This window comes from Procambarus clarkii, chromosome 48, assembly GCF_040958095.1.
Source record: "Procambarus clarkii isolate CNS0578487 chromosome 48, FALCON_Pclarkii_2.0, whole genome shotgun sequence".
NCBI lineage: Eukaryota > Metazoa > Arthropoda > Malacostraca > Decapoda > Cambaridae > Procambarus > Procambarus clarkii.
The window spans coordinates 9,615,342-9,642,016 of NC_091197.1; the positions used below are offsets into that span (position 1 = coordinate 9,615,342).

A 26,675-nucleotide genomic window follows, 5' to 3' on the forward strand; every position below is an offset into this window, starting at 1 on the left:
TCTCTCTCTCTCTCTCTCTCTCTCTCTCTCTCTGTCTCTCTCTCTCTCTCTCTCTCTCTCTCTCTCTCTCTCTCTCTCTCTCTCTCTCTCTCTCTCTCTCTCTCTCTCTCTCTCTCTCCCTCTCTCTTCCTCTCTCACACACATTTAGACATATATTTAGAGCATCGTAAGCACAAGTATGTCTCCACAGGCCATGAGGACCACCTCACAGCTCTCTCACACACAGACTCAAGCAAGCAGTGTTTGTGCCTTCATTTAATTTGAACTTTCCCGCCTGCTCAAGTAACTCTCAATTAATTCATCAAGTTCTGCGCATCATAAGTGCTGCACACACTCATTTGCATACACCAACACGTTAAACTTTCCCTCTACTCTCCCGCAGCTTTCTGTACCAGTTAATGCAGCTTTGGCCTCACTACCGGTTATACTGTACACTGAGGGTTATACTGTATGTGTAGTGGTAGTATAGCCTGGTAGATATACAGTGTGATGTATAATGTATGAGTTCTCTGCTTATATCACTGGTGGTTAAAAAGTGTGAAACCTTGTCTCATATATCCTTCATATATATATATATATATATATATATATATATATATATATATATATATATATATATATATATATATATATATATATATATATATATATATATATATATATATAGCTTGTCTCATGCTATATATTATATTAGGGAATACTTGCTATTCTCACACTCAAAACTCTCAACATCTCCAGAGATTAATCGCTCGTTCTCGCTCAACGTTCTTCAAAGGATGGTTGGTGATCGTTAGTGAGTAGTTCATCGAACAGGCAATTTACCCCCGCGGTGATTGGTCGCTGAATTACAGGCTGAGGGGCCCTCGTCGATTTTGTAGGCGCGTTTGTCATGTCACGTCATGTCACCAGGAGTGACATTTGTCTCACAGGGGGAGGAGAGATTTCAGAAAGCTGAGAATGAGGTGACAGAACTCATAATCTGTATGAGAGAGTTGACAGACGGGCAACTGCAGGTCTCATATCACCCATAAGAGATACCTGTTATTTATTTCTACTTAAACTTACTCATAAAGTCACTCATAAACTCACTCATAAACTCACTCATAAACTCACTCATAACTCACTCATAAACTCACTCATAAACTCACTATCCCGTGTCTATCATGTTATCCGGTAATTTGTTCAATAAATTCAACTACCTTGTTTCCAAACCAACATGTGGCACAGAATTGGATAGAATTTGAATTGACTCAATTTATATATATCTATTGTTCCGAGTTTTACCTTGTATGGATGTATTATAAAACACATATTTCTATAACTTTCGTTATAAACCTTTCATCAAGACGTAACTTAATCATGTCAGCTTCCCCCCACTCGTCTTTCTATAGAAAATATTTAAGTCTTTCCTTATGTCTTCACGACGGAAGCTTCTGGCTCCTAATACTTACACTTCCTCGTGAAATGTAAGTGTTTAAGTGGGCTCGTGTTCATTGTAAGTTATGGTGACCAATAGTGAATTGTGGTATCTAAGTGGGGTCTTACTGAAAGATTAACTTAATGATGTTTTTGTATAAAAAATGAGAATCTTCTGTTCAGTTTCATAACACATTGATATCTCTTGTGTTCAGTGATGGAGCACTCTTGACACCTCTTGTGTTCAGTGTTGGAGCACTCTTGACACCTCTTGTGTTCAGTGTTGGAACACTCTTGACACCTCTTGTGTTCAGTGTTGGAACACTCTTGACACCTCTTGTGTTCAGTGTTGGAGCACTCTTGACACCTCTTGTGTTCAGTGTTGGAGCACTCTTGACACCTCTTGTGTTCAGTGTTGGAGCACTCTTGACACCTCTTGTGTTCAGTGTTGTAGCACTCTTGACACCTCTTGTGTTCAGTGTTGGAACACTCTTGACACCTCTTGTGTTCAGTGTTGGAGCACTCTTGACACCTCTTGTGTTCAGTGTTGAAGCACTCTTGACACCTCTTGTGTTCAGTGTTGGAGCACTCTTGACACCTCTTGTGTTCAGTGTTACCTACATCTCCAAACATCACCACACTGCTCATTTCTCTTGCAGTATTGCAATGCAACATTCACTCTGAAATATTCAGGATCTGAGTACGATGGGAGTCACTCAGGGTCGAGAGGGTTGACGAGTAAATCTGACCGGCACTCAGGCCAACTTATGAGACAAAATCTCCCCCTTAGAGTGCATTGTTAGTTCATAACTCGGTGTAAACCAGTTCCCGTTAGCTAACCCCGTTAGCTAACGGGAACCTATCCCCTATCCCTATCCCTCAATTCTGTCACTGGTAACGATAGGTTCCTTCTATCACCGTTGAGAGCTTTTCCCGTTGGCACTAACGAGGATAGGTGCCTGCTGGCACTGGTAAAGGCGCGGTTAACAATCACCGATGGGCAGTTCAGGGTCATGGGACGCCTAGCTACGAGTCAGACCTTGTTAATAAAACTCTCTACATTAACGGCCGCGTGACCTCTGACCTTATGAGCCTGGCTTCAATAAACACCAAAGTCCTCAAGAGACATCACTTATTCAGAAGTTTTGAGCTGTCGACCAAAACCTGGGCAAATGTTTAACATTAGCAACTAAGGTGTAGACTGGGATGGCCTTCTTGTGTCTGTCTCTGTCTCTCTCTGTCTGTCTCTCTCTGTCTCTGTCTCTGTCTCTGTCTCTGTCTCTCTCTCTCTCTCTGTCTCTCACTGTCTCTGCCTCTGTCTCTCTCTCTCTCTCTCTGTCTCTGTCTCTCTCTCTGTCTCTGTCTCTCTGTCTCTGTCTCTGTCTGCCTCTCTCTCTCTCTCTCTCTCTCTCTCTCTCTCTCTCTCTCTCTCTCTCTCTCTCTCTCTCTCTCTCTCTCTCTCTCTCTCTCTCTCTCTCTCTCTCTCTCTCCCTCCCTCCCCCCCCTCCCCCTTGTCATAGTGAGACACAGTATTTTAGCATTAACCCAACAAATACACAGCGTTACCACCCCCAAATTATTTTATTAATCGGTTGTAACAACGTTTTAAAGCGTTGTTAACGGCCGTGTTAACGGACATGGGCGCGTTGGCTGGGTAAAGTGCGACCCTTCCGCTTGACAACGAGCTGTATGGCTTACCACGGCTTGTGTCAAGTGGCTTTTGACAGCTTAAGTTGTGCAGTGACTGATCCCTCGGGGGGGGGGGCACTGTCATTATATCCCACGGGGGAGTCCCACATCTCCCATTTGTTGTCAAAAACACAAAACGTTTGGGCAGCACTTGATTTTTTTTAATAAAAAAAGTTGTATTATTTTGCTGTATTTTCATGTAACCATTATGTGGGATCACGTGACCATTATGATGTGGTCCAATCTCGACAGCCTAGTTTGTGGGATATCGGTCCTTATCTACTCTCGTCTCCTATCTACTCTTGTTTCCTATCTACTCTTGTCTCCTATCTACTCTCGTCTCCTGTCTACTCTTGTCTCCTATCTACTCTCGTCTCCTGTCTACTCTTGTCTCCTTTCTACTCTCGTTTCCTATCTACTCTCGTCTCCTATCTACTCTCGTCTCCTATCTACTCTCGTCTCCTATCTACTCTCGTGTCCTATCTACTCTCGTCTCCTATCTACTCTCGTCTCATATCTACTCTCGCCTCCTATCTACTCTCGTTTCCTATCTACTCTCGCCTCCTATCTACTCTCGCTTTCTATCTACTCTCGCCTCCTATCGTCTAAAGGGGGATCTAGGCCCTGTCTACTCTGAAGTAGTTTCCCTAACACAAGTCCCCAGACAACGAGACAAGGAGCGAATCACTATTGTTTGGTCCTAGATGAGCGGTCGCCAACAGCCTCTAAATTTAATTTAAAAGTTTAAAGCCTGCCTAATTACCTTTACCCAAGCGAACAACTTCGACTCACCCGAGAATGGAGGAGAAAGATTCCTGGACTAGAGGAGGAACTTTACTCTCAGTGTTTAGCGGTAAAGCGCTTCTTTCAAGAGTGCTGTTTTGACTTTGCTAATAAGTAGCAGCTCAACAAACAAGAAAAAAGGAAGTAAATAATATAGCAACTATATATTGGTCTGGTAAAGTATGATTGACAGGTTCCGTGTCATGCCAAGTATGACTGACAGGTCCCGTGTCATGTCAAGTATGACTGACAGGTTCCGAGCCATGCCAAGTATGACTGACAGGTTCCGAGCCATGCCAAGTATGGCTGACAGGTTCCGTGCCATGCCAAGTATGATTGATAGGTCCCGTGTCATGTCAAGTATGGCTGACAGGTCCCGTGCCATGCCAAGTATGACTGACAGGTCCCGTGCCATGCCAAGTATGGCTGACAGGTCCCGTGCCATGCCAAGTATGGCTGACAGGTCCCGTGCCATGTCAAGTATGACTGACAGGTCCAGTGCCATGTCAAGTATGACTGACAGGTCCCGTGCCATGCCTAGTATGACTGACAGGTCCCGTGCCATGCCTAGTATGACTGACAGGTCCCGTGCCATGCCAAGTATGACTGACAGGTCCCGTGCCATGCCTAGTATGACTGACAGGTCCCGTGCCATGTCAAGTATGACTGACAGGTCCCGTGCCATGTCAAGTATGACTGACAGGTCCCGTGCCATGCCTAGTATGACTGACAGGTCCCGTGTCATGCCAAGTATGACTGACAGGTCCCGTGCCATGTCAAGTATGGCTGACAGGTTCCGTGCCATGCCAAGTATGGCTGACAGGTCCCGAGCCAATTAAGAAAACGTTCTGGGGACAAGCATTCACACACCAAACATCATATATAAGAATATTTGAAAACTAAGCAAAATGATGTAAATTATGACTTATAAACATTGAAAGATAGTGAAAGGCACTAAAGAGGCTACAGGCATGGTCACATTCATGGCTACTAGAGTTCAATCACAATAAGTGCAAGGAAATGAAGGTTTTGGGTGGAGATAAGATGCAGCTGCAGGAGGTATGGGAGGAGAAGATCCTGACTGTGTGCACAATCCCAGCATCAACTCCACAAGTACACGTTAATTAAGTAAACACAATATGCAGAATGAATAAACAGGTGAACGGAATTGATCAAGATGAGCTAGGAACTGATCCGGATATATAGATATAGATTTGGATCATAAGCCTATCTGGAAAGATATAGGTCAGACCAGTCTTAGAATATGCAGCTCCTTTCGTAGGAGCTGCATATTAGCCCCCAGCTAATATGGGGGATATTAGCTGGGGGATAATTAATATGGGGGTTGATATGTGGAGCCCCCCACATATCAACCACAGGAACACAATGTTGGACGTCCAGATATTTTCTATAAGGCTAGTATGAGTTATACGAGAGGTTGAGCTATGAGGATAGGTTAAGAGAATTTACCGAGGTGATATGATCACAACGTATAAGATATCGAGAGAAATAGATGAAATGGATACAGAAACTTTTTATTTAGACGAGGAAAGGCATAAAAAGAGGCCATACACATACTCGACGCTCGAATCAGAGCTTGTGAAAGTTACCTCGATTGATGAAGCTTGACACTTGAAGCTTGAAAGCCTTTTTGGCATAGAGGGACCAGAACAGTAGCTACAGGCTGGAGTCCTAGAGCTTGATCTCACTCCCTCGTAGACTCAGAGGAGGCACAGGTGCCCTCTGACCCTCATACAGGTGCCCTCTGACCCACATACAGGTGCCCTCTGACCCCCCACATACAGGTGCCCTCTGACCCACATACAGGTGCCCTCTGACCCACATACAGGTGCCCTCTGACCCACATACAGGTGCCCTCTGACCCACATACAGGTGCCCTCTGACCCACATACAGGTGCCCTCTGACCCACATACAGGTGCCCTCTGACCCACATACAGGTGCCCTCTGACCCACATACAGGTGCCCTCTGACCCACATACAGGTGCCCTCTGACCCCCCACATACAGGTGCCCTCTGACCCACATACAGGTGCCCTCTGACCCACATACAGGTGCCCTCTGACCCCCCACATACAGGTGCCCTCTGACCCACATACAGGTGCCCTCTGACCCACATACAGGTGCCCTCTGACCCACATACAGGTGCCCTCTGACCCCCCACATACAGGTGCCCTCTGACCCACATACAGGTGCCCTCTGACCCACATACAGGTGCCCTCTGACCCCCCACATACAGGTGCCCTCTGACCCACATACAGGTGCCCTCTGACCCACATACAGGTGCCCTCTGACCCTCACAGATATTCACCGCGGCTCGAACAAGACCTTCGAGGACCAACTCTGGAAGAGACACTGAATCGAGGATACAGAATACTGCCATAAAACCTTCTCTGGGAAGTCGATAGAGAGAACGTTTCACTACAAGACACGATAAAATTAAGGGAAATAAATATCAATTTGAAGCACAGATGAGTCACAGGGATGTTCAACAGCGCAGCAGGATAAGGCGGGGCTCAGGAAGTAGCGCTCGATTCTGTAAGCGCATTTAAGTGAGTCCGCGCAGACACACTCTCCCAGTAGTTGCAGCTCCGTGAGAAGAATAACCGTTCCTTAAAAATTCTCCAATAACGGTATTCACCCGGTATATATATTTAGCAATCTTATTTTCCCCCGACGAAGCCAATATCGAATACTGGTTGGCGCACTGTATCAGAAAGTTATGCATAAACTCGAAGACTCGAGAGCCAAGCAGCAGCAGCACCCTCTCCAACTGCTTGAGGAGGTCCTCTCAGGGAGGAAATATATGACGACGGCTCTTGCTTGAGGGTCCTGTAAGTGGATTTTTTTTTTTTTTTGTTTGAAACTAATCTATCTTAAAAGAGCACACCTGGTAATTTTCTAATTTTTTTTCATGCTATTAGAGACGTGAAGGTCCAAACAAATATTATTTGGGAAACTGGTCATGTGAATACGTGGTTGAACATCATGTTACTCAACTGCAGGCGATGAGTCACAATAACGTGGCTAAAGTATGTTGACCAGACCACACACTAGAAGGTGAAGGGACGACGACATTCTGAAGTCGATTGAGAATGGTCCAGGACGGACCGAAATGTCGTCGTCCCTTCACCTTCTAGTGTGTGGTCTGTTACTCAACTGTCAATGTCTAAGCCTGTATGGGTGTGAACTATGGGAGCTGCGAAAACGCTGATCTTGCTCAGCTTAACTGTTAATGGAGGAAATTTTATAAACGTATCTTGGACAACCAAAAAAAATATATTGTGCAGACGAGCTTGTAGAAGCTGTCGTGGAAAGCTCTAGCAAATATTGACAATCTATGGAAATTCGCAGTTGATAATGTGAATAACACTGGTGTATTCACGTGTTATTCACCTGTGTATTCACGTGTTATTCACCTGTGTATTCACGGGTTATTCACCTGTGTATTCACGGGTTATTCAACTGTGTATTCACGTGTTATTCACTTGTATATTCACGTTATTCACCAGTGTATTCACGTGTTATTTACTTCTGTATTCACGTGTTATTCATCTGGATATTCACAAGTGCTGTTCACCTCCTTGTCCATATTAATGGACACTAACATGGCTGAATGGACCATTGCAATTTTACTAATTGTTATCAGAAAAAGATTTCACGGTCCAATGAGGCTCAGTGTCCGAGTGCCTTATTTTCTTGGCGTGACGGTTCAGTTAGACACAATTCGTGATAGGCGCAGTTCGGTCCCGTTGGTGTAAGATGGCTGGTTTTGGCTCTTCTGTCCTGTCATCACAGGAAGCAGCCGACAGCGCGAGAGGATGAAGCCAAAACCATCGTCCTCCACCATCAGTGGAGGACGAAGGCTTGCCACTCTGTCACCAATCCGCCCAAACATCACACGATCCGAAAATGGTTTTGGAAATGATTCATATCGGTCCACCAAAGACCCGCGAAGCAGCTTCCCATTTGCCTAAATCCATGGAGCATGTCCCATCTGCCATTACGATATTGCACAGTAGAAGGATATTAATAGCCTCTCCCCCGTGGCCCCCAGCTCGCACGGGTTCAGGAGCAGGCAGACTCTCCCCCGTAGCCCCCAGCTCACAGGGGCTACAGTAGCAGGCAGACTCTCCCCCGTGGGCCCCAGCTCACAGGGGCTACAGTAGCAGGCAGACTCTCCCCCGTGGCCCCCAGCTCACAGGGGCTACAGTAGCAAGACTATTTTGTAGGGGTGGACCTATACGATAGAGGTTGGACCGTATAGCAGAGCTGTGAACGTACTGAAGTGCTGGCCTGTGTCGTAGCCGATGGAGCCCATACTGAAGGCGGTGGGGCCCATACTGTAAGCGATGGAGCCCATACTGTAGGCGATGGAGCCTATACTGTAGGACGTGGAGCCCATACTGTAGGCGCAGAACAACACTATAGGTTCAGAACAGTCTTGCAGAGGGAGAACTTATAGGTGGCGTAGAGTGACGTAGGAGGACCGCATCAAAGGTGTTGGATCGCGCATACGGTGGAGTCGAAGCTCAAGAGTTTATATACAAGAGTTTAAGATCTATAAACACCTGGACTCTCGACAACAGATGAGGGTCATGTGTGTGTGTGTATTGTCTTCAGCTCTGCCATACACAGGTGAAGCAGTTTTATTGATCTAAAGCTGTATTTTTTGCGATTTTTTTTGGTTTGTTGTGTTGTATATCAGTGCTGGAGAAGCTTCCTCATTCCCATCTCTCTCTCTCTCTCTCTCTCTCTCTCTCTCTCTCTCTCTCTCTCTCTCTCTCTCTCTCTCTCTCTCTCTCTCTCTCTCTCTCTCTCTCTCTCTCTCTCTCCAACTATCCATTTATCTCACCATCTATTAATCCATCTATCTGCCCTTCACTCAATCCATCTGTCTATCCTTCTATCCATCTATCTAACCATCCATTGCAAAGGGACAACATTTCATCTCTAACTTTGGAATTAACGAAACGTTAGTGATTGACTTTCTGTAGTGGTGATTTTCTCCCTGTCTGCTGTTCCCTCTTCCATGTTTCCCTTCCATGTTCTCCTTTCCCTGTACATTTACCCTTTTTCTAGCTCTCACAGAACCCCCTTTTCCCCCCTTCATTATTTACGCTGTTTCTTCCTCTCCCAGAATTGAGGTGAAAGGCGTAAAAGGGGTTTGGTTGATGCTACCAATACAGCTTCGTGATTTACGCTGAAGCTGTATAGGATTAAGATGTTAATTTACAAGGGGCAAATTTACGCTTGCTGGTGTCGTAGAGGAATACATAGAAGGCAGTTGCATTTGGGGAGTGGATGTACTCGCACGAAGGAGTGGATGTACTTATACGGGGGAGTGGATGCTGTGGATGCATCTGAGAGAACACTGAGTGAAGCTGCTGATTTTACTGAGTGAAGACCTGACTTCAAGTACTCGATAAACAGTGCATGAAATAAACAGACAAATATTTCATGTGTTCTTTGACAGAACAACGGAATAACAGAAGAACAGAATTCATTTGAAAAAGACACACACTGGATGTAAGTCAAAACATCATGGCGAATATTTTTCACGTGATTATAGGTCCTATGTTTTAATGCTCCATGAAAAAAAAAGAGTTCAATGATCTATTTTTTTAATATTTTAATGAAATATATCCCAGGAAGATAAAACTCGGATAATTGCAGATTATTTCAGCTTATTAGTTTTAAAATAGAAAAAAAAACAATAGTATAAAAATGAAAGGTGCGAATAGCGTATTTTATATATTTTTGAACTGGGTAAAAAACTGCGGAAAAAAAATGTTCGATTTAATAAGTGTGTGTGTGTGTGTGTGTGTGTGTGTGTGTGTGTGTGTGTGTGTACTCACCTAATTGTGCTTGCGGGGGTTGAGCTCTGGCTCTTTGGTCCCGCCTCTCAACCGTCAATCAACTGGTGTACAGATTCCTGAGCCTATTGGGCTCTATCATATCTACATTTGAAACTGTGAATGGAGTCAGCCTCCACCACATCACTTCCTAATGCATTCCATTTGCTAACTACTCTGACACTGAAAAAGTTCTTTCTAACGTCTCTGTGGCTCATTTGGGTACTCAGCTTCCACCTGTGTCCCCTTGTTCGCGTCCCACCAGTGTTGAAAAGTTCGTCCTTGTTTACCCGGTCGATTCCCCTGAGGATTTTGTAGGTTGTGATCATGTCCCCCCTTACTCTTCTGTCTTCCAGTGTCGTGAGGTGCATTTCCCGCAGCCTTTCCTCATAACTCATGCCTCTTAGTTCTGGGACTAGTCTAGTAGCATACCTTTGGACTTTTTCCAGCTTCGTCTTGTGCTTGACAAGGTACGGGCTCCATGCTGGGGCCGCATACTCCAGGATGTGTGTGTGTGTGTGTGTGTGTGTGTGTGTGTGTGTGTGTGTGTGTGTGCGCGCGTATGTGTGTGTGTGTGTGTGTGTGTGTGTGTGTGTGTGTGTGTGTGTGTGTGTGTGTGTGTGTGTGTGTGTGTGTGTGTGTGTGTGCGTGTGTGCGTGCGTGCGAGTGAGATTAAGAGGGAAAGCTTCATCTCGTGTTCCCTGCTCTGTCAGACACCTCATAGAATTCTTATCACCACAGCTCATATAACAATAGATCATTTTTCTCTCTCTCATCTTTCCGCTCTAATAATTTACAAATGGGTCACACTGCCATCTGCATTATTGGATGTCATACTTCTAAACAGCAAGAAATACTTTGGGTATCAACGCTGGACAAAACGAATACCACATGTTGGTATTCATCAAACTGGACCAAATGAATACCAAGACATGGACAGGACAGCAATAAATGAATGACGAGCATTAAATTGTCTGTGAAGCACCATGATGAATTGTGTGGGTTCACAGCTTGAAGATTACATTTATATTGAGAACCACCAGTAACAGAGAGAGAGAGAGAGAGAGAGAGAGAGAGAGAGAGAGAGAGAGAGAGAGAGAGAGAGAGAGACAGAGAGACCTTTACAGGCAATGAGACATAGGAGACGGAGATATATAAAGAAAGAGAGCTCTGATAGCGAAAGCGCTCACATAAAGGCAGGAAAATGTAGTCTGTCGGGGAGTATGAGAAGTGATACATTACTGACATTCATTCCCTTCATTTCTCACCCCCTTCCCTCCCTTCCCATTTCCCCATCTCCCGTTCCCATCTTTCTCCTGCTACACTATCGTCAAATGGTGATCAGCTGAGTGTGAGTGATGGTAACTGGCTGTGAGTGGTGATGGTAGTTCGGTATTAACTATCATGAACGAATGAACGATGAATTTCGACATTAAATGCTATCGGCGTGGACGCTGAAGAAGGATTAATGCTCGTCAATGATCGTGCTTCAGTTCCTGGGCCTCGACCGCGCGTAAGCTAAAGAGGATTAACAGGGGCGTGATCAGAGCCATATATTTTATGGGGACTTGTGGTGGGGGGATTATGGGGGGTAGTGACAATCTCCAATCTGGATGTGATCTGAGGGATTGGTATTCAGTGATTGTGGCAGGTGGTGACGATAGTGCCTGAACACCTGAGAGTTTAGTAATGATTTTGATTTTTTTTTTTTTTGCAGGGATATTCCTGCGCGGGCCCTAAGCCTCTGGCTGGCCCACTAAGTGTTGCTTGTTTCTGTTTTACTTGGGCGGAGTGTGAGTATTTATGACTCGTATGGTCGCTTAGGTGTGATGGATGGTCACACACACACACACACACAAAACACACACACACACACACACACACACACACACACACACACACACACACACACACACACACACACACACACACACACACACAGCTACGAGGGATGGGGTATGAGGAGCGCCTGAGGGAACTGTGCCTTACGACACTAGAAAGAAGAAGGGAGAGGGGGGACATGATAGGAACGTATAAGATACTCAGAGGGATTGACAGAGTGGACATAGACGAAATGTTCACACGGAATAGTAACAGAACGAGAGGACATGGATGGAAGCTTGAAACTCAGATGAGTCACAGAGATGTTAGGAAGCTTTCTTTTAGCGTGAGAGTAGTGGGGAAATGGAATGCACTTCAGGAACAGGTTGTGGAAGCAAATACTATTCATAATTTTAAAACCAGGTATGATAGGGAAATGGGACATGAGTCATTGCTGTAAATAACCGATGCTCGAAAGGCGGGATCCAAGAGTCAATGCTCGATCCTGCAGACACAACTAGGTGAGTACACACACACACACACACACACACACACACACACACACACACACACACACACACACACACACACACACACACACACACATATGGGGTCAATGGTAGCTGACTGGACAGCGCGCAGGACTCGTAATCCTGTGGCCTGGGTTCGATTCCCGGACCAGGCAGAAACAAATAGGCAAAGTTTCTTTCACCCTGATGCCGCTGTTACCTAGCAGTAAATAGGTACCTGGGAGTTAGACAGCTGTTACGGAGCTGCTTCCTGGGGGGAGTGGTTTGTGTGGGAAAAATTTAAATTAGTTAGTAGTTAGTAAACAGTTGATTGATTAACAGTTGAGAGGCGGGCCGAAAGAGCAGAGCTCAACCCCCGCAAGAACAACTAGGTGATTACAACTAGGTGATTACACACACACACACGTACACTCGTTAGTTGAATGACACACACACACACATCAGTTGATTGACAGTTGAGAGGCGGGACCAAAGAGCCAGAGCTCAACCCCCCGCAAGCACAACTACGTGAGCACAACAAGGTGAGAACAAGTAGCAACAGACGGATATATTGAACAGTTCAGTGAGTTGTGATCACAGCTCCAGGATTTAAATCTAATCACTAATCAATTTATTCACATTTAATCTAACATAGACATGATTGAATACAATCTCTCATATACATACATACATGTATAAATGGGTGCCTGTATACATACAATCTATCATACACACGATTGCAGACAACCACCATTATTCACTAATTATAGTGCACAAATGACTTTACATTCACTATTATTCCCCCATTCATTCAAGGAGTTATTCATTCATTATACGAATACAATAACTCTATTGTTTCACTCTCAGTGCTACAAATACAATGAAATACACTCAACCCACAGATTATACTCAGTGAGATCAATAATATGATATACATCTGGTAATATGTATCCAGTGACATACACAAATATATACCTAACAATACCTATACCCTCTGGTATATACATATTGATCAATTAAAAATAAATTACCTGCAACATTCATTAAAACAAAAACATTGTGCTCGATAAATAATGTCTTATAAATTGTCTATAATTGCAATAAATTCTGCAATTCAAATAATTATGAAAACTGGTAAGTAAGTTTGCAACTAATTATACAAAAAAAAAAGTCTTCCGGAACGAGAAATAAAGCAAAAATAAAATTAATTTCGCCTGATTTTAAACACCACACAATCCAATTTTAATATGTAAATAAAAGCCGTAATTAATTACGCTGTATACAAAAAAAAATTGTCTTCCTTAATTTTTTTCAACGGTTTTAAGCGATATTTATTACGCGCGTTTTAAGTAATTTTTATTTTATTTGTAAAAACATAATTTGGAGATAACGACGCGTGAGGCTAAAATATATAAAGTTTGGAAATTAATTTTCAGACCTGAAGTGGAAAATCGAAAAATAACAAAAATGAAAAATAGCAATAAGATTCATGTTCCGTTTATATAACGTGTTGGAAGGTGTGGAGAGGCGCAGGACAACTGCTCACACACACACACACACACACACACACACACACACACACACACACACACACACACACACACACACACACACACACACACACACACACACACACATATATATGGGTCGCTGGGAGAACACACACACACACACACATGTAGCAGCAATATTTAGAGAGAGAGAGAGAGAGAGAGATTATAAGTGAGCACATTCTTGCGTGTTCTATCTTGAACTGATATATATAAGAAATCTTATATCTGTTCACCTTTGGTACACCCTTTGGTACACCCTTTGGTACACCCTTTGGTACATTTATGTTCTTCAGTTCCGTCATCCTTTGCTCCTCGTCTCTCTTATGATTAACTTTATCATTTTCAATACATTTTCCGCCTACGTGCTCTAAATGGTGTCGATAGGAGCAAGATAAAGCTGAAGAATAACATTACATATCCTTATTACCAACTGATAAATAAACTGCAGTATCCTCTCTGGTAATTAACAATGTTATCATCACCTGATCATCACCTGATCATCACCTAATCGTCACCTGGTCATCACCTGATCATCACCTGATCATCACCTGGTCATCACTTTGAACCCATCACTTCTCCCCAATGAACGACACGTATCAGATTTTGGCCTATTTTAAAAGCTTACTGTTAAAGATTGTAGGAACATCACACAAAGAACGTGACTGAGGAACATCACACAAAGAACGTGACTGAGGAACATCACACAAAGAACGTGACTGAGGAACATCACACAAAGAACGTGACTGAGGAACATCACACAAAGAACGTGACTGAGGAACATCACACAAAGAACGTGACTGAGGAACATCACACAAAGAATGTGACTGAGGAACATCACACAAAGAACGTGACTGAGGAACATCACACAAAGAACGTGACTGAGGAACATCACACAAAGAACGTGACTGAGGAACATCACACAAAGAACGTGACTGAGGAACATCACACAAAGAACGTGACTGAGGAACATCACACAAAGAACGTGACTGAGGAACATCACACAAAGAACGTGACTGAGGAACATCACACAAAGAACGTGACTGAGGAACATCACACAAAGAACGTGACTGAGGAACATCACACAAAGAACGTGACTGAGGAACATCACACAAAGAACGTGACTGAGGAACATCACACAAAGAACGTGACTGAGGAACATCACACAAAGAACGTGACTGAGGAACATCACACAAAGAACGTGACTGAGGAACATCACACAAAGAACGTGACTGTAGGGAACATCACTAACAGATCGTGACTAACTACAATATTGCTTTAGTAATAATGATCATTGCAGTTAATGAACGAATTGCAGTGCAAGTTAATGTGATTGCAAATATGATTGAGTTTACCCATGAAACTATGATGACTGAGGAAGTACTTGAAGTCATTAGTGCATTTGATTTCATCAGATTCCATTACCAGACTCTAATAGCCTTGTTGAATATATAGAGTTTGCGTTATATTGCTAGTATAATACCTTCTATATACACTTTTGTTGTATTTTGTAAGAAGGGGCCCCCATAGCCTCGGAGAAAAGCACACACACAATGCATTAGAGGGGATTTTTAGGTGCCTTCTATTGCAGTCTCCATTTTCCTTTGTCCTACCACCTCTCCGTTCTCTTTGTGCTATACGTTAGTGAATACAATGGAAGATTAAAAGTTGTGGATCTCTTGGAGCTCCTCTGCTTCCGGACAGGAACCGAGGACACAGGAGGCATTTCCCCCTCTGGATCGCCACACTGAGGCGCTGGAACAGAATATTGGCAGCTCGTGGGTCTCTGCTGGCGTCACGAGTCTGGAACTCAATTCCTTGAGAAAGCTCAAGTTTATATACATATATAGCCCTGGGAGATATACATATGCCTTGGGATAGGATATGTATATAACCTGAATACATATATCCATGGATATATATGCAGTTGTTTAGAGTGTTGATTGTGGCGTTAATTGCTATGAAAGAAGAAGATAGAAATGGAAAATGGAAAAGGTAGTTGAAAGGGTTAAACGGAAAAGATGGAAAATAAAGATGAAAATAAAACTTGAAGGTCTAGAGAAGATGAAAATGAAGGTGAGAAAATTTGAGTTAAATGGGGAAAGTTGGAGAGATGCAACGGTAAGATAACAGGGAATAATGTGAGGAAAAGATGGATAGGTTTGGGACTCTCGGCTCTGGTGTGCTACTCGGTCCTCGAAACTCCTGGGCTGCATGCCCAGGAGTTGGTCTGATGTACGTGGTATACCGCACTCTGTGGATGATTACTTCAAGTGCCTACAATGTTAGGTGCTTGTGCACCTCGAAAGAGATATATTCCATGTGATGGCGGTGCATAGGTCTCTGGATGTGTGTATTTTCTACGTAATTGTATTTACGGAATTATGTCTGTAGAGACGAGCGTCAGCTCTTGGTCCCAATTTTTCATCTATCGGTCGTCAAATACAATTTTACTTGGCGTACCTGATGTCTGTTATCAATCTTTCATTAGTCATCCTTCGTTCCTTAAGTTCCATTTGTCATTTTCTTTTATTTCCACACACATTGCCCCTTTATCTCGTCCTGTACCTCTTGCGGGACAGGTGTCCTCTGTCCCAGCCCTCTGAGGGCCGGAGACGTGTCTCTACCACCACCCCAGCCCTCAGAGGGCCGGAGACGTGTCTCCACCACCACCCCAGCCCTCAGAGGGCCGGAGACGTGTCTCCACCACCACCCCAGCCCTCAGAGGGCCGGAGACGTGTCTCCACCACCACCCCAGCCCTCAGAGGGCCGGAGACGTGTCTCCACCACCACCCCAGCCCTCAGAGGGCCGGAGACGTGTCTCCACCACCACCCCAGCCCTCAGAGGGCCGGAGACGTGTCTCCACCACCACCCCAGCCCTCAGAGGGCCGGAGACATGTCTCCACCTCCACCCCAGCCCTCAGAGGGCCGGAGACGTGTCTCCACCTCCACCCCAGCCCTCAGAGGGCCGGAGACGTGTCTCCACCACCACCCCAGCCCTCAGAGGGCCGGAGACGTGTCTCCACCACCACCCCAGCCCTCAGAGGGCCGGAGACGTGTCTCCACCACCACCCCAGCCCTCAGAGGGCCGGAGACGTGTCTCCACCACCACCTCCATCACCAACCCTCAGAGCACAAACGAAAATCAAAAGGCGGCGAACCAGAACAAACGAGCGACTGTGGTCTTCACGGGTTGGTGGTCGTGACCCTCTTCCACATCCCTCCCCTTCCACCCGCCATCCCATCTCTCCTTGACTCTCTCCCACCCCACCCATCCCATCCCTCGTGACCTTGGCTCCCACCCCCTCCCTATACCTCCTTGGCCTGCCGTGCTGACTCCACACCTTCCGACAGTAACCAATGAGGACGCTTCACCGAGGCTCAATAAACCATGATTGGTCTTCTCTTAGGCTCGTATTTTTGTTGTTATTGAGCGCGTCTCTGTCATGTCTCAAGAGGTTCTCTGGAATGGAGGTATACATGGTATGTATGGGAAAAGTTATGTATGTTGGATGAAAAAGTGAATACAGTTCACTGTTTTCAGTTCATATTAAAACGCAGTACTGCAGGGGGGTTAGAAGCCTAATGTCGGCCGGCATGTGACCACACTTATCCATAGTAACTGTGTCTCCAAATTCCACATGTTCCTTCAACACAATTCCAGAGATCTTTTCCTTCCCACCCCCCAGACACTTACCCTTGCCCTACCCTTTGTCCTACCCCCTGCCCTCCCCTGCCCTCCCTGCCCTCCCCTGACCCCACGAGAAGAGAGGTCAGCAACACTGGCGCCAAATTAAAGTCATCAGTTCACGCCACTATAATTCAAGCCATTGTTTTCGCTCCACGTGTCTCATTGCCTCTCTTACGCGAGGAGGAAATATTAATTAATGGTCTTATTTAAGAGTGTGGCAGATAATTTATGTAAAGGTCTCTCTCTCTCTCTCTTTTTCTCTCTCTCTCTCTCTCTCTCTCTCTCTCTCTCTCTCTCTCTCTCTCTCTCTCTCTCTCTCTCTCTTTCTCTCTCTCTCTCTCTCTCTCTCTCTCTCTCTCTCTCTCTCTCTCTCTCTCTCTCTCTCTCTCTCTCTCTCTCTCTCTCTCTCTCTCTTTCTCTCTCTCTTTCTCTCTCTCTTTCTCTCTCTCTCTCTCTCTCTCTCTCTCTCTCTCTCGCTCTCTCTCTCTCTCTCTCTCTCTCTCTCTCTCTCTCTCTCTCTCTCTCTCTCTCTCTCTCTCTCTCTCTCTCTCTCTCTCTCTTTGTCTCTGCCCGACCAGGAAAGCATGTCAGCCATCATACACAACCTTCTGCGTAAACTCAAAGCCAATGTCAAGATGTAGCAGCCGCAAGCGGCATTAGGAGACTCTTGGGTTCCTTTTCTGTCCGCTACAGGAGGCCCATTTCCGTAAGCAAATTGTCGGGGGCAAAATCTTGGTGTCTGTGTTAGACGGAGCCGCAGCGGTCCCGGTTAAGCAGTTACGCTGTTCAGGGTCGTTGTGTTGTTTGCCTGGCCCGTGGCAGCCTGTGTGGAGACGGAGCCTGGCTTGGTTATATTTTCTCTAGTGATGAGGGGAGACACAGATAGATGGTCACACAGATTAGGAGACACAGAAAGGGAATTTTTTACCAGACCACACACTAGAAGTTGAAGGGACGACGACGTTTCGGTCCGTCCTGGACCATTCTCAATCGACTTGAGAATGGTCCAGGACGGACCGAAACGTCGTTGTCCCTTCAACTTCTAGTGTGTGGTCTGGTCAACATACTTCAGCCACGTTATTGTGACTCATCGCCTGCACAGAAAGGGAACGAACTGTAGGAAAATATAAAGAAAGGAATCTCAAGATCTAAGATCAAGATCAAGATCTAATCTAAGGACAAGGAAGAAGCACGTGTTTGATTGTCATTATGTTTGTTATTCTCGTATTAAGAAACGATTGCCATTCTCATATCCAAAACAAGTGTGCTGGAAAATTCTTGATTTCTATTGAAAAGAAAGTTGTTCACGTGTTTAATAGGTCTGACCTCTATAAGCATCTATAAGCTTGGGAGCTGAGGTCATCTTAGGAGGTCATCAGCTTGGGTCAGGTCATCTTAGGAGGTCATCAGCTTGGGTCAGGTCATCTTAGCCTTCTGCATCAACAAGTTTCAATTCTTTCTCTTCTCTGGCATTTCTTGGTTCTTCAGAAATAACTGTGTTCTCCTTCTATAGGAATGGTTAACCATATATCCCCTCGAGCCCACATACAACTATATATATCCCCTCGACCCCACATATAACTACATATATCCCCTCGACCCCACATATAACTACATATATCCCCTCGACCCCACATATAACTACATATATCCCCTCGACCCCACATATAACTACATATATCCCCTCGACCCCACATATAACTACATATATCCCCTCGACCCCACATATAACTACATATATCCCCTCGACCCCACATATAACTACATATATCCCCTCGACCCCACATATAACTACATATATCCCCTCGACCCCACATATAACTACATATATCTTGAACGCTGCAAGAAGGCTTTTCTGGCTCTTCTCTTTTTTCTTACTGTTTCTCAGATATCTCGTAGAATGCCCAACTGGTACAATTAGGCTGTAGTCAAGGATATTAATGACTAGGACAGTCAAACTTGAACTTGAAATCAACTTTTGTAATTTCCATACATAAATTGCATGTGCTGGATTGCGAGTAATTATAGATATGTTGCCATAAGGTGTATGCAAATTATAGAATCTTGATCATGCAAATGGGTAGTTGAGTAACAATTGACAGCAACGAGTTTAATACGTAATTAATACGTAATTAATTAATAGACGAGGCTCTGCTAATGTTTTTTTTTTACGTCTTTCAGTATGCATTAATATAAATCCTTATATTAATATATTACATATAAGGAAGGAGGGGAATTATCAGGGGGAAAACGCCAAGCCATTACGACTATATAGCCCTGGGAAGGGGATTAGGATGAGGATTTGGGATGGGACGGAGGGAAGGAATGGTGCCCAATCACTTGGACGGTCGGGGATTGAACGTTGACCGGCGTGAAGGGCTGCAAAACCGTTGCTCTACCGTCCACAGTTGTCAAGAAGTTGAATCGTGATTACCTAGATTGTATTTACATCTTAAAGTAAAAAAAAAACAAAGTTAAGAAATAATTAATTTCCTGAGATATCTGCCCTTCTTAAATGAATTAACTATGTCCGATGAAATGATGAGCAGCTTGAGTTATTGAGAGAGAGAGAGAAGGGGGGAAGGGGGGGGAGGGCTTGTAATAGCACTTTCTCTGTAACTAGCTGACATTGTAGCTATAAGGTGTGAAGGATAGATGAAATTGTTTATGTAATAATCTAAGATGAGGTCTGATAAAGACCTTTTGTGCCCTCTGTAATGCTTTTGCGCTACCCCTCACGGGATGAGTATGGGGTGCACAATAAACTAGCCGCCTTCGGTGGCAACGATCAAATCAATCAATGTTGCCACTTCTTCCTCTTGGAATTTAAAGCAACAGAATGGGAAGTGTTATATTAGATAACGAGTATGTATTGCGGAGAAGCATTGCATTGCCTTTATTGCTTATGCATGTGGGTGATTTGTGGTCCCTAATTAGCCCAGTTGTGTTATTGTTATGTAAAACAGACAAGCTGTCCTCAGTTAATTAGATTTGGCAACAATTGGAGGGAGGTATAACCACAGTTGCCAACTGCTATAATATAAAAATATATAGAAGTCCAGTGGCAGTATTGACCAGGTGGGAGTAGGATGTGTTGACCATTCTTCTGTGCTAATTTAAGTTTGAATTAACTTTCTTTTTTTGCATTTCTTGAACATTGTTGCCGCAGGAAATATGAGGTGTAGTTTTGAATGTTGATTTTTTTTTTTTTTTATCCTTAAGAGTTTTTTTTTTATTTCTTCGTAACCACAGTGATTGGTGATTGTTAAGACTGGACATATAGCACCAGTCATCCTGTCACTTTTTTTGCTTGGTAACTTTATTGATAATTCTGATATACCCCCCCCCCCCCCATCTTCCCCTTCCCTCCCCCCCCTACCTTTCCCCTCCCCCCCCCTACCTTCCCCCTCCCCCCCTCTCCCCCCCTCCCCATTAACCTTGTTATGACCCTTTGTGCTGACCTGGGGCCAGATTCACGAAAGCACTTACGAACGTGTACATCTTTCCTCAATCTTTGACGGCTTTGATTACAGTTATTAAACAGTTTACAACCATGAAAACTTCCCAATCAACTGTTGTTATTGTTATAAACAGCCTCCTGGTGCTTCGGAGCTCATTAACTGTTTAATAATTGGAAACAAAGCCGCCAAACATTGAGAAAAGATGTAAAGGTTCGTAAGTGCTTTCGAGAATCTGGCCCCGGGTCTGACAACCTCACGACCTTAATGTACTCGCCGAAGAAGTCAAATGAGAACTTAAGTGCGTGGAAGTAAGGCTGAGACACGCGGGGTGTGTGTGTGTGTGTATGTGTGTGTGTGTGTGTGTGTGTGTGTGTGTGTGTGTGTGTGTGTGTGTGTGTGTGTGTGTGTGTGTGTGTGTACTCACCTATTTGTACTCACCTATTTGTGCTTGCAGGATCGAGCATTGACTCTTGGATCCCGCCTTTCCAGCTATCGGTTGTTTACAGCAATGACTCCTGTCCCATTTCCCTATCATACCTAGTTTTAAAAGTATGAATAGTATTTGCTTCCACAACCTGTTCCCCAAGTGCATTCCATTTTTCCACTACTCTCACGCTAAAAGAAAACTTCCTAACATCTCTGTGACTCATCTGAGTTTCCAGTTTCCACCCATGTCCCCTCGTTGTTATTATTACGTGTGAACATTTCATCTATTTCCACTTTGTCAATTCCCCTGAGTATTTTATATGTCCCTATCATATCTCCTCTCTCCCTTCTTTTCTTTAGTGTCGTAAGGTTCAGTTCCTTCAGCCGCTCTTCATATCCCATCCCTCGTAACTCTGGGACAAGCCTCGTCGCAAACCTCTGAACCTTTTTCAGTTTCTTTATGTGTTTCTTCAGGTGGGGGCTCCATGATGGCGCGGCATACTCTAAGACGGGTCTCACGTAGGCAGTGTAAAGCGCCCTAAAAGCCTCCTCATTTAGGTTTCTGAATGAAGTTCTAATTTTCGCCAGTGTAGAGTACGCTGCTGTCGTTATCCTATTTATATGTGCCTCAGGAGTTAGATTAGGTGTCACATCCACTCCCAGGTCTCTTTCTCGAATCGTTACAGGTAGGCTGTTCCCCTTCATTGTGTACTGTCCCTTTGGTCTCCTGTCACCTGATCCCATTTCCATAACTTTACATTTACTGGTATTAAACTCCAGTAGCCATTTCCCTGACCATCTCTGCAGCCTGTTTAAGTCCTCTTGGAGGATCCTACAATCCTCGTCTGTTACAACTCTTCTCATTAATTTTGCATCATCCGCATGTGTGTGTGTGTGTGTGTGTGTGTGAAGTGTTCGTTCAGCCTTGCTACTCTGAATGCAACAATTACTCTTCATAATTCTAATTTCCGTAGTTAAGAGTGACCAGCGTACAGTGTGAAGGTATTTACAGTGCAAAATTGTATGTATCTACACGGTCCCAGAATGTACCGAGTCTGTCTGGCTATAGTCCAGAAAAACGTACATTTCAGTTTCTCACGTCTCTTAAAGTACTTAATTACACGCTTGATTCCAAGCGTTTATATGTGATGCTTTAAGTGAGTACTTAAAATGATTTACTCTTAATGCGGCAATATAAAGTCTTACTCCTAATTTACCTAAACTACTCTAAACCGTTAATATAATAATTATATTGTTGTACCAGAGAGCCGAGTCACGTAGGAAAAGCTCCCGCCCCCCCCCCCCCGCCCTCCCCCCAAACACATCCTTCCCTCCACTAACAACCCCATCTCCCCCCCCCAATCACATTACAGGTTAACCACAATCCCTCCTTTTTTAATCACTTGACAAGCTTAACAACCATCATCCTCCCTTTCCCCATACACGTGAGAGGATCACCACCTACTCCCTCAGCGACACCCTCAATCACCCCTTAACTCCAACAACCAATCCCCCCCCCTACCTAACTCAATCACTCCTTTCTTCCCACCCCCTCTCCGAATCACGAACCCCCCACCCAAACTAACCCCCCCCCCCCTCTCTCTCTCTCTCTCTCACCAAAAAACCTCCTATCCCCCCCTTTTCCCATTCAGAAACACACCCCCCCCCCCCTGAACCGGCCTGAAACCATCCTATAATATCCATTACACTTCTGGTTATTTACTTAGGAAAATTAAGGTGCCGTGATGCCACGACATGCAAAAGATGCATTCACTCGGACCTGCTGCCGTAAATACGTCTGGGACGGTCTATTACCTCTGGGGAAATAGCCACAAATGGCGGGTAATTACACGTTGGCGTCATCTGGGACGTGTTTACCTAGTGTCTGGCGTCAAACACAAGAGGCAAGGGAGTCGCATCACTCTGTCTCGACCCCCTGCCTGCCTGCCTGCCTGCCTGCCTGCCTGCCTGCCTGCCTGCCTGCCTTCTTCCGGTATGCCAGGTGCTCCCACAGCGCCCAGCTCGAGTGGCACTGGATCCGTGAGTGCCACTAGTGGAGCCTATACAAGGGATACAGGAGCCATGAGTGGATACAGGACCTAATACTGATTTGCTCAGTCACTCTGGCTGTATCAAGACTTGTAAAGGGTCCAGGATTAGACAGAGACGTCGTCACCTCCTGTGTCTTCCCCCCCCTCTGTGTGGGTTGGGCTCTCTCTGGCGACGTTATTGTGATTATACTCTGGTATAATCATGGAATTATTAATACTAGTGTCACCAGCAACTTACCACTGGCTTACCAGTGTAGCCGTGTCTGGCACGGAGGGCGGCACGAAGCCTGCCGTGCCGCTTCTGGTCCCAATGGTGATTATGTTGGTAAAACTAAACTCTTGGGACCCAGATGGCAGGTCTTTCAGTGGCCGGGAAGGCAGCAGCTGCCTGGTGGTGGTCCCCCGGTGGGCCGCGGTGGTCCCCAAGGGCCACAGTGGTCCCCAGGGCCACAGTGAGCCACGGTGGCCTCCCCTCCAGGGCCACAGTGGGCCGCATTATAGCTGCCTCGCTCTCTGCTGTACCCGCTGCTTAATTAAAAAGTGTCCAACTCTCTGGGCGATTCATTGTGATCTTCGTAAATGCGATAAGAGGATTAACTCTCTAAAGTGAGGAGTGAATGGGTAGGGATTCATTGTGGCTGTCTCCTCCGTCATTCCGCTTCAAATACACGGTTAAGTTTACTTAGCGTGACGGGGGAGGGAGGGGGTGTCTTAGGACCTCTCAGCTAACGCACAACGTTATTTATTTAGCGTGTTTAGGCTGTGACGACGTTGTTACAATGACGACCCAATGAATACCACTGGAATGGGTGTAATGGGCTGCTAGTCTGCAGGGTCTGAGTGTTTGTATTTGGTGTGAAACATGGTTACCTAAGTTATAAGTTTATGTTGGTCTAGTAAACATGGTTGTTGTCTGGTTGAAGGCTTCCTAGGTGGTTAATAGTTCTCTGCGTGCTGGTAGTTTAGAGTTTGGAATACGGTGATGTGGTGACGGTGGTTGAGTGACGGTGAAGTGACAGCATTTGGATCTAATACTAACCGTCCTCCTGTTCTCTTCACTCTAACAGAGTCTGCAAGTGATCCGTGCGAGAACGTGGAGTGCAGGTCGGGTGCTGAGTGCGTGGTGACGGAGGCGGGGGAGCCAGAGTGCCACTGCCGCCCCCAGTGCCATCTAGATGGCACCCGCCGCCCGGTCTGTGGCTCTGATGGCACCGACTACAGCAGCGAGTGTGAACTGAGTCGCTCAGCATGTGTCCTCAACCTGCAGGTGGTGGTGCGCTACGTCGGCATGTGTAGTGAGTATCCATGTGTCTTCGTGTGTCCCTCACCTGCTGTGTATACCTGCCTCATGTGTCCCTCACCTGCTGTGTATACCTGTCTCATGTGTCCCTCACCTGCTGTGTATACCTGCTTCAGGTGCACAATCTAGGGAAAAGTATTCCTGTACCTCCAAACAAGTTTCTTGGAAAATGGAAAAGTGGCAACGTCGCCTTTGTTATTGTTGTGGTGGTAGTATTGGGTTAAGTTATGAATGAATATAGACGCTTTGTAACGACGAATCTCATTGGTCAAAACACCACATACACACACCGGTTGACATAATTCACACTTATCGAAAGGAAAATAGTGAAGAGCAATGACTAAATGTTAGTATATGGAGATTAGTGAAAAAAAGGGGGAGATGTCTCTACTTTTGTGCTTAAGAGTTTATTAAACTATTAAACAGTATAACTTGTCATCTGTTTGCTTATTGGCTGTCGAGGCAAACGTCGTGACGTCACACAAAACGTCAGAATCAATCAATCAATCAACACTAAACGTTTTTTTAAGTTAAAACCGGTTTGCAAACGTTTACATTTGGGATAATAGTTGACATACTTTATACGAATAATGGTATCAAAACTTAATTATACCCCCAATTATCAGTATTAATAGAATGAATATTACAAGGGAGAGAGAGAGACAGTCTCTATAAATATATGGCAAATATCCGATCATATTATGCATGCAATTCGTGACCATTTGAAGATTATCGTAGCTCAACATGCACTGTCGGATGATCAACGTTAAACGACAAAGTTATTTTCTTCGTAAAATGTTTAATACACTAACTACACTTTACTACACTAACTGGTACCTTACCATGAGATGCTTCCGGGGCTTAGCGTCCCCGCGGCCCGGTCGTCAACCAGGCCTCCTGGGTAAACACCTTGTCTAAAGGTTGACAAAACATATTCTGTCATTGGTTGTTTCACCAACACCGTAGAAGAGAAAGCTTTGGCATTTGGGTGAAAGCTGTACCTGATTTACCTGAAGGTCACCCAATAGTGACCTCGACGACAGGAAGCTGGCGGCTTGTCAGAATTCCGCCCATTAGTTCTGATGATTTTTGCAAGCTGGATCACCTAGTGTGGTCCTATTGGTAGGTGTGTGTGGTCACCTGGTGTGGTCCTGTGGGTGTGTGTGGTCACCTGGTGTGGTCCTGTGGGTGTGTGTGTGGTCACCTGGTGTGGTCCTGTAGGTGTGTGTGGTCACCTGGTGTGGTCCTGTGGGTGTGTGTGGTCACCTGGTGTGGTCCTGTGGGTGTGTGTGGTCACCTGGTGTGGTCCTGTGGGTGTGTGTGGTCACCTGGTGTGGTCCTGTAGGTGTGTGTGGTCACCTGGTGTGGTCCTGTGGGTGGGTGTGGTCACCTGGTGTGGTCCTGTAGGTGTGTGTGTGATCACCTGGTGTGGTCCTGTAGGTGTGTGTGTGATCACCTGGTGTGGTCCTGTGGGTGGGTGTGGTCACCTGGTGTGGTCCTGTGGGTGTGTGTGGTCACCTGGTGTGGTCCTGTGGGTGTGTGTGGTCACCTGGTCTGGTCCTGTGAGTGTGTGGTCACCAGGTGTGGTCCTGTAGGTGTGTGTGGTCACCTGGTGTGGTCCTGTGAGTGTGTGGTCACCAGGTGTGGTCCTGTAGGTGTGTGTGGTCACCAGGTGTGGTCCTGTGGGTGTGTGGTCACCAGGTGTGGTCCTGTAGGTGTAGGTTCACCTGTGTGGCTGTGCTGGGGTTAATGAGTACTCGAGTCATCACTTTCATGTTCAATATTTTTGCTCTGCATTAATTAAACGAGCGAGAGTTGTCAGTTTTGTTTACGCGATGTTTAATTTTTGAGAAAACACAAAAATATGTATTCAAATTTGATGAATAACATTCTGTTATGTTATCAGACATGGTTTTAAGTGATATCACGTGATTAGGGAAGTGGAAATGTGTCAATAGGTGGTGTCAGGTGATATCAAACGGTGTTAGAAGTTGTCACGTGGTGTTAGTAGTGATAACGGAACGATATGACGTCGGTTGAACCTGTTCTCAAATAATAAAGAATGCTATGAAAAGTAGCGCCTTGCGAATATCTGCGTTTTCTA

The 26,675-nt window shown here is 45.1% G+C and overlaps 3 protein-coding genes across 3 annotated transcripts in view; all 3 read left to right on the plus strand.

Annotated features, from left to right (window-relative positions):
* LOC138351041 (agrin-like) overlaps positions 1-26,675 on the plus strand; it is a 279,560-nt gene that overhangs the window by 174,180 nt on the left and 78,705 nt on the right. The window contains exon 4 of the mRNA XM_069302583.1: positions 24,339-24,566. Coding sequence (XP_069158684.1) covers positions 24,560-24,566 — 7 coding nt within the window. The 5' untranslated portion in view covers positions 24,339-24,559. The remainder of the gene's footprint in view (positions 1-24,338; positions 24,567-26,675) is intronic.
* LOC123764664 (adhesive plaque matrix protein-like) lies at positions 4,071-4,727 on the plus strand. The gene has a single exon (XM_045752638.2). It carries the CDS (start codon positions 4,071-4,073, stop codon positions 4,725-4,727), a length of 657 nt encoding a protein of 218 aa, XP_045608594.2.
* LOC123764665 (histidine-rich glycoprotein-like) lies at positions 4,909-14,902 on the plus strand. The gene is made up of 2 exons (XM_069302699.1): positions 4,909-4,947; positions 14,285-14,902. The coding sequence occupies exons 1-2, from the start codon at positions 4,909-4,911 to the stop codon at positions 14,900-14,902; spliced, it is 657 nt and encodes a 218-aa protein (XP_069158800.1).

What these genes read in the sequence shown, in the direction of transcription:
- LOC123764664 (XM_045752638.2), top strand. Translation starts at nt 4,071, where the DNA reads ATGATTGACAGGTTCCGTGTCATGCCAAGTATGACTGACAGGTCCCGT.
- LOC123764665 (XM_069302699.1), top strand. Translation starts at nt 4,909, where the DNA reads ATGAAGGTTTTGGGTGGAGATAAGATGCAGCTGCAGGAG. An exon ending in ATAAGATGCAGCTGCAGGAG is followed by an intron (nt 4,948 to 14,284) that starts GTATGGGAGGAG and finishes TAAAGATTGTAG; the next exon opens with GAACATCACACAAAGAACGT.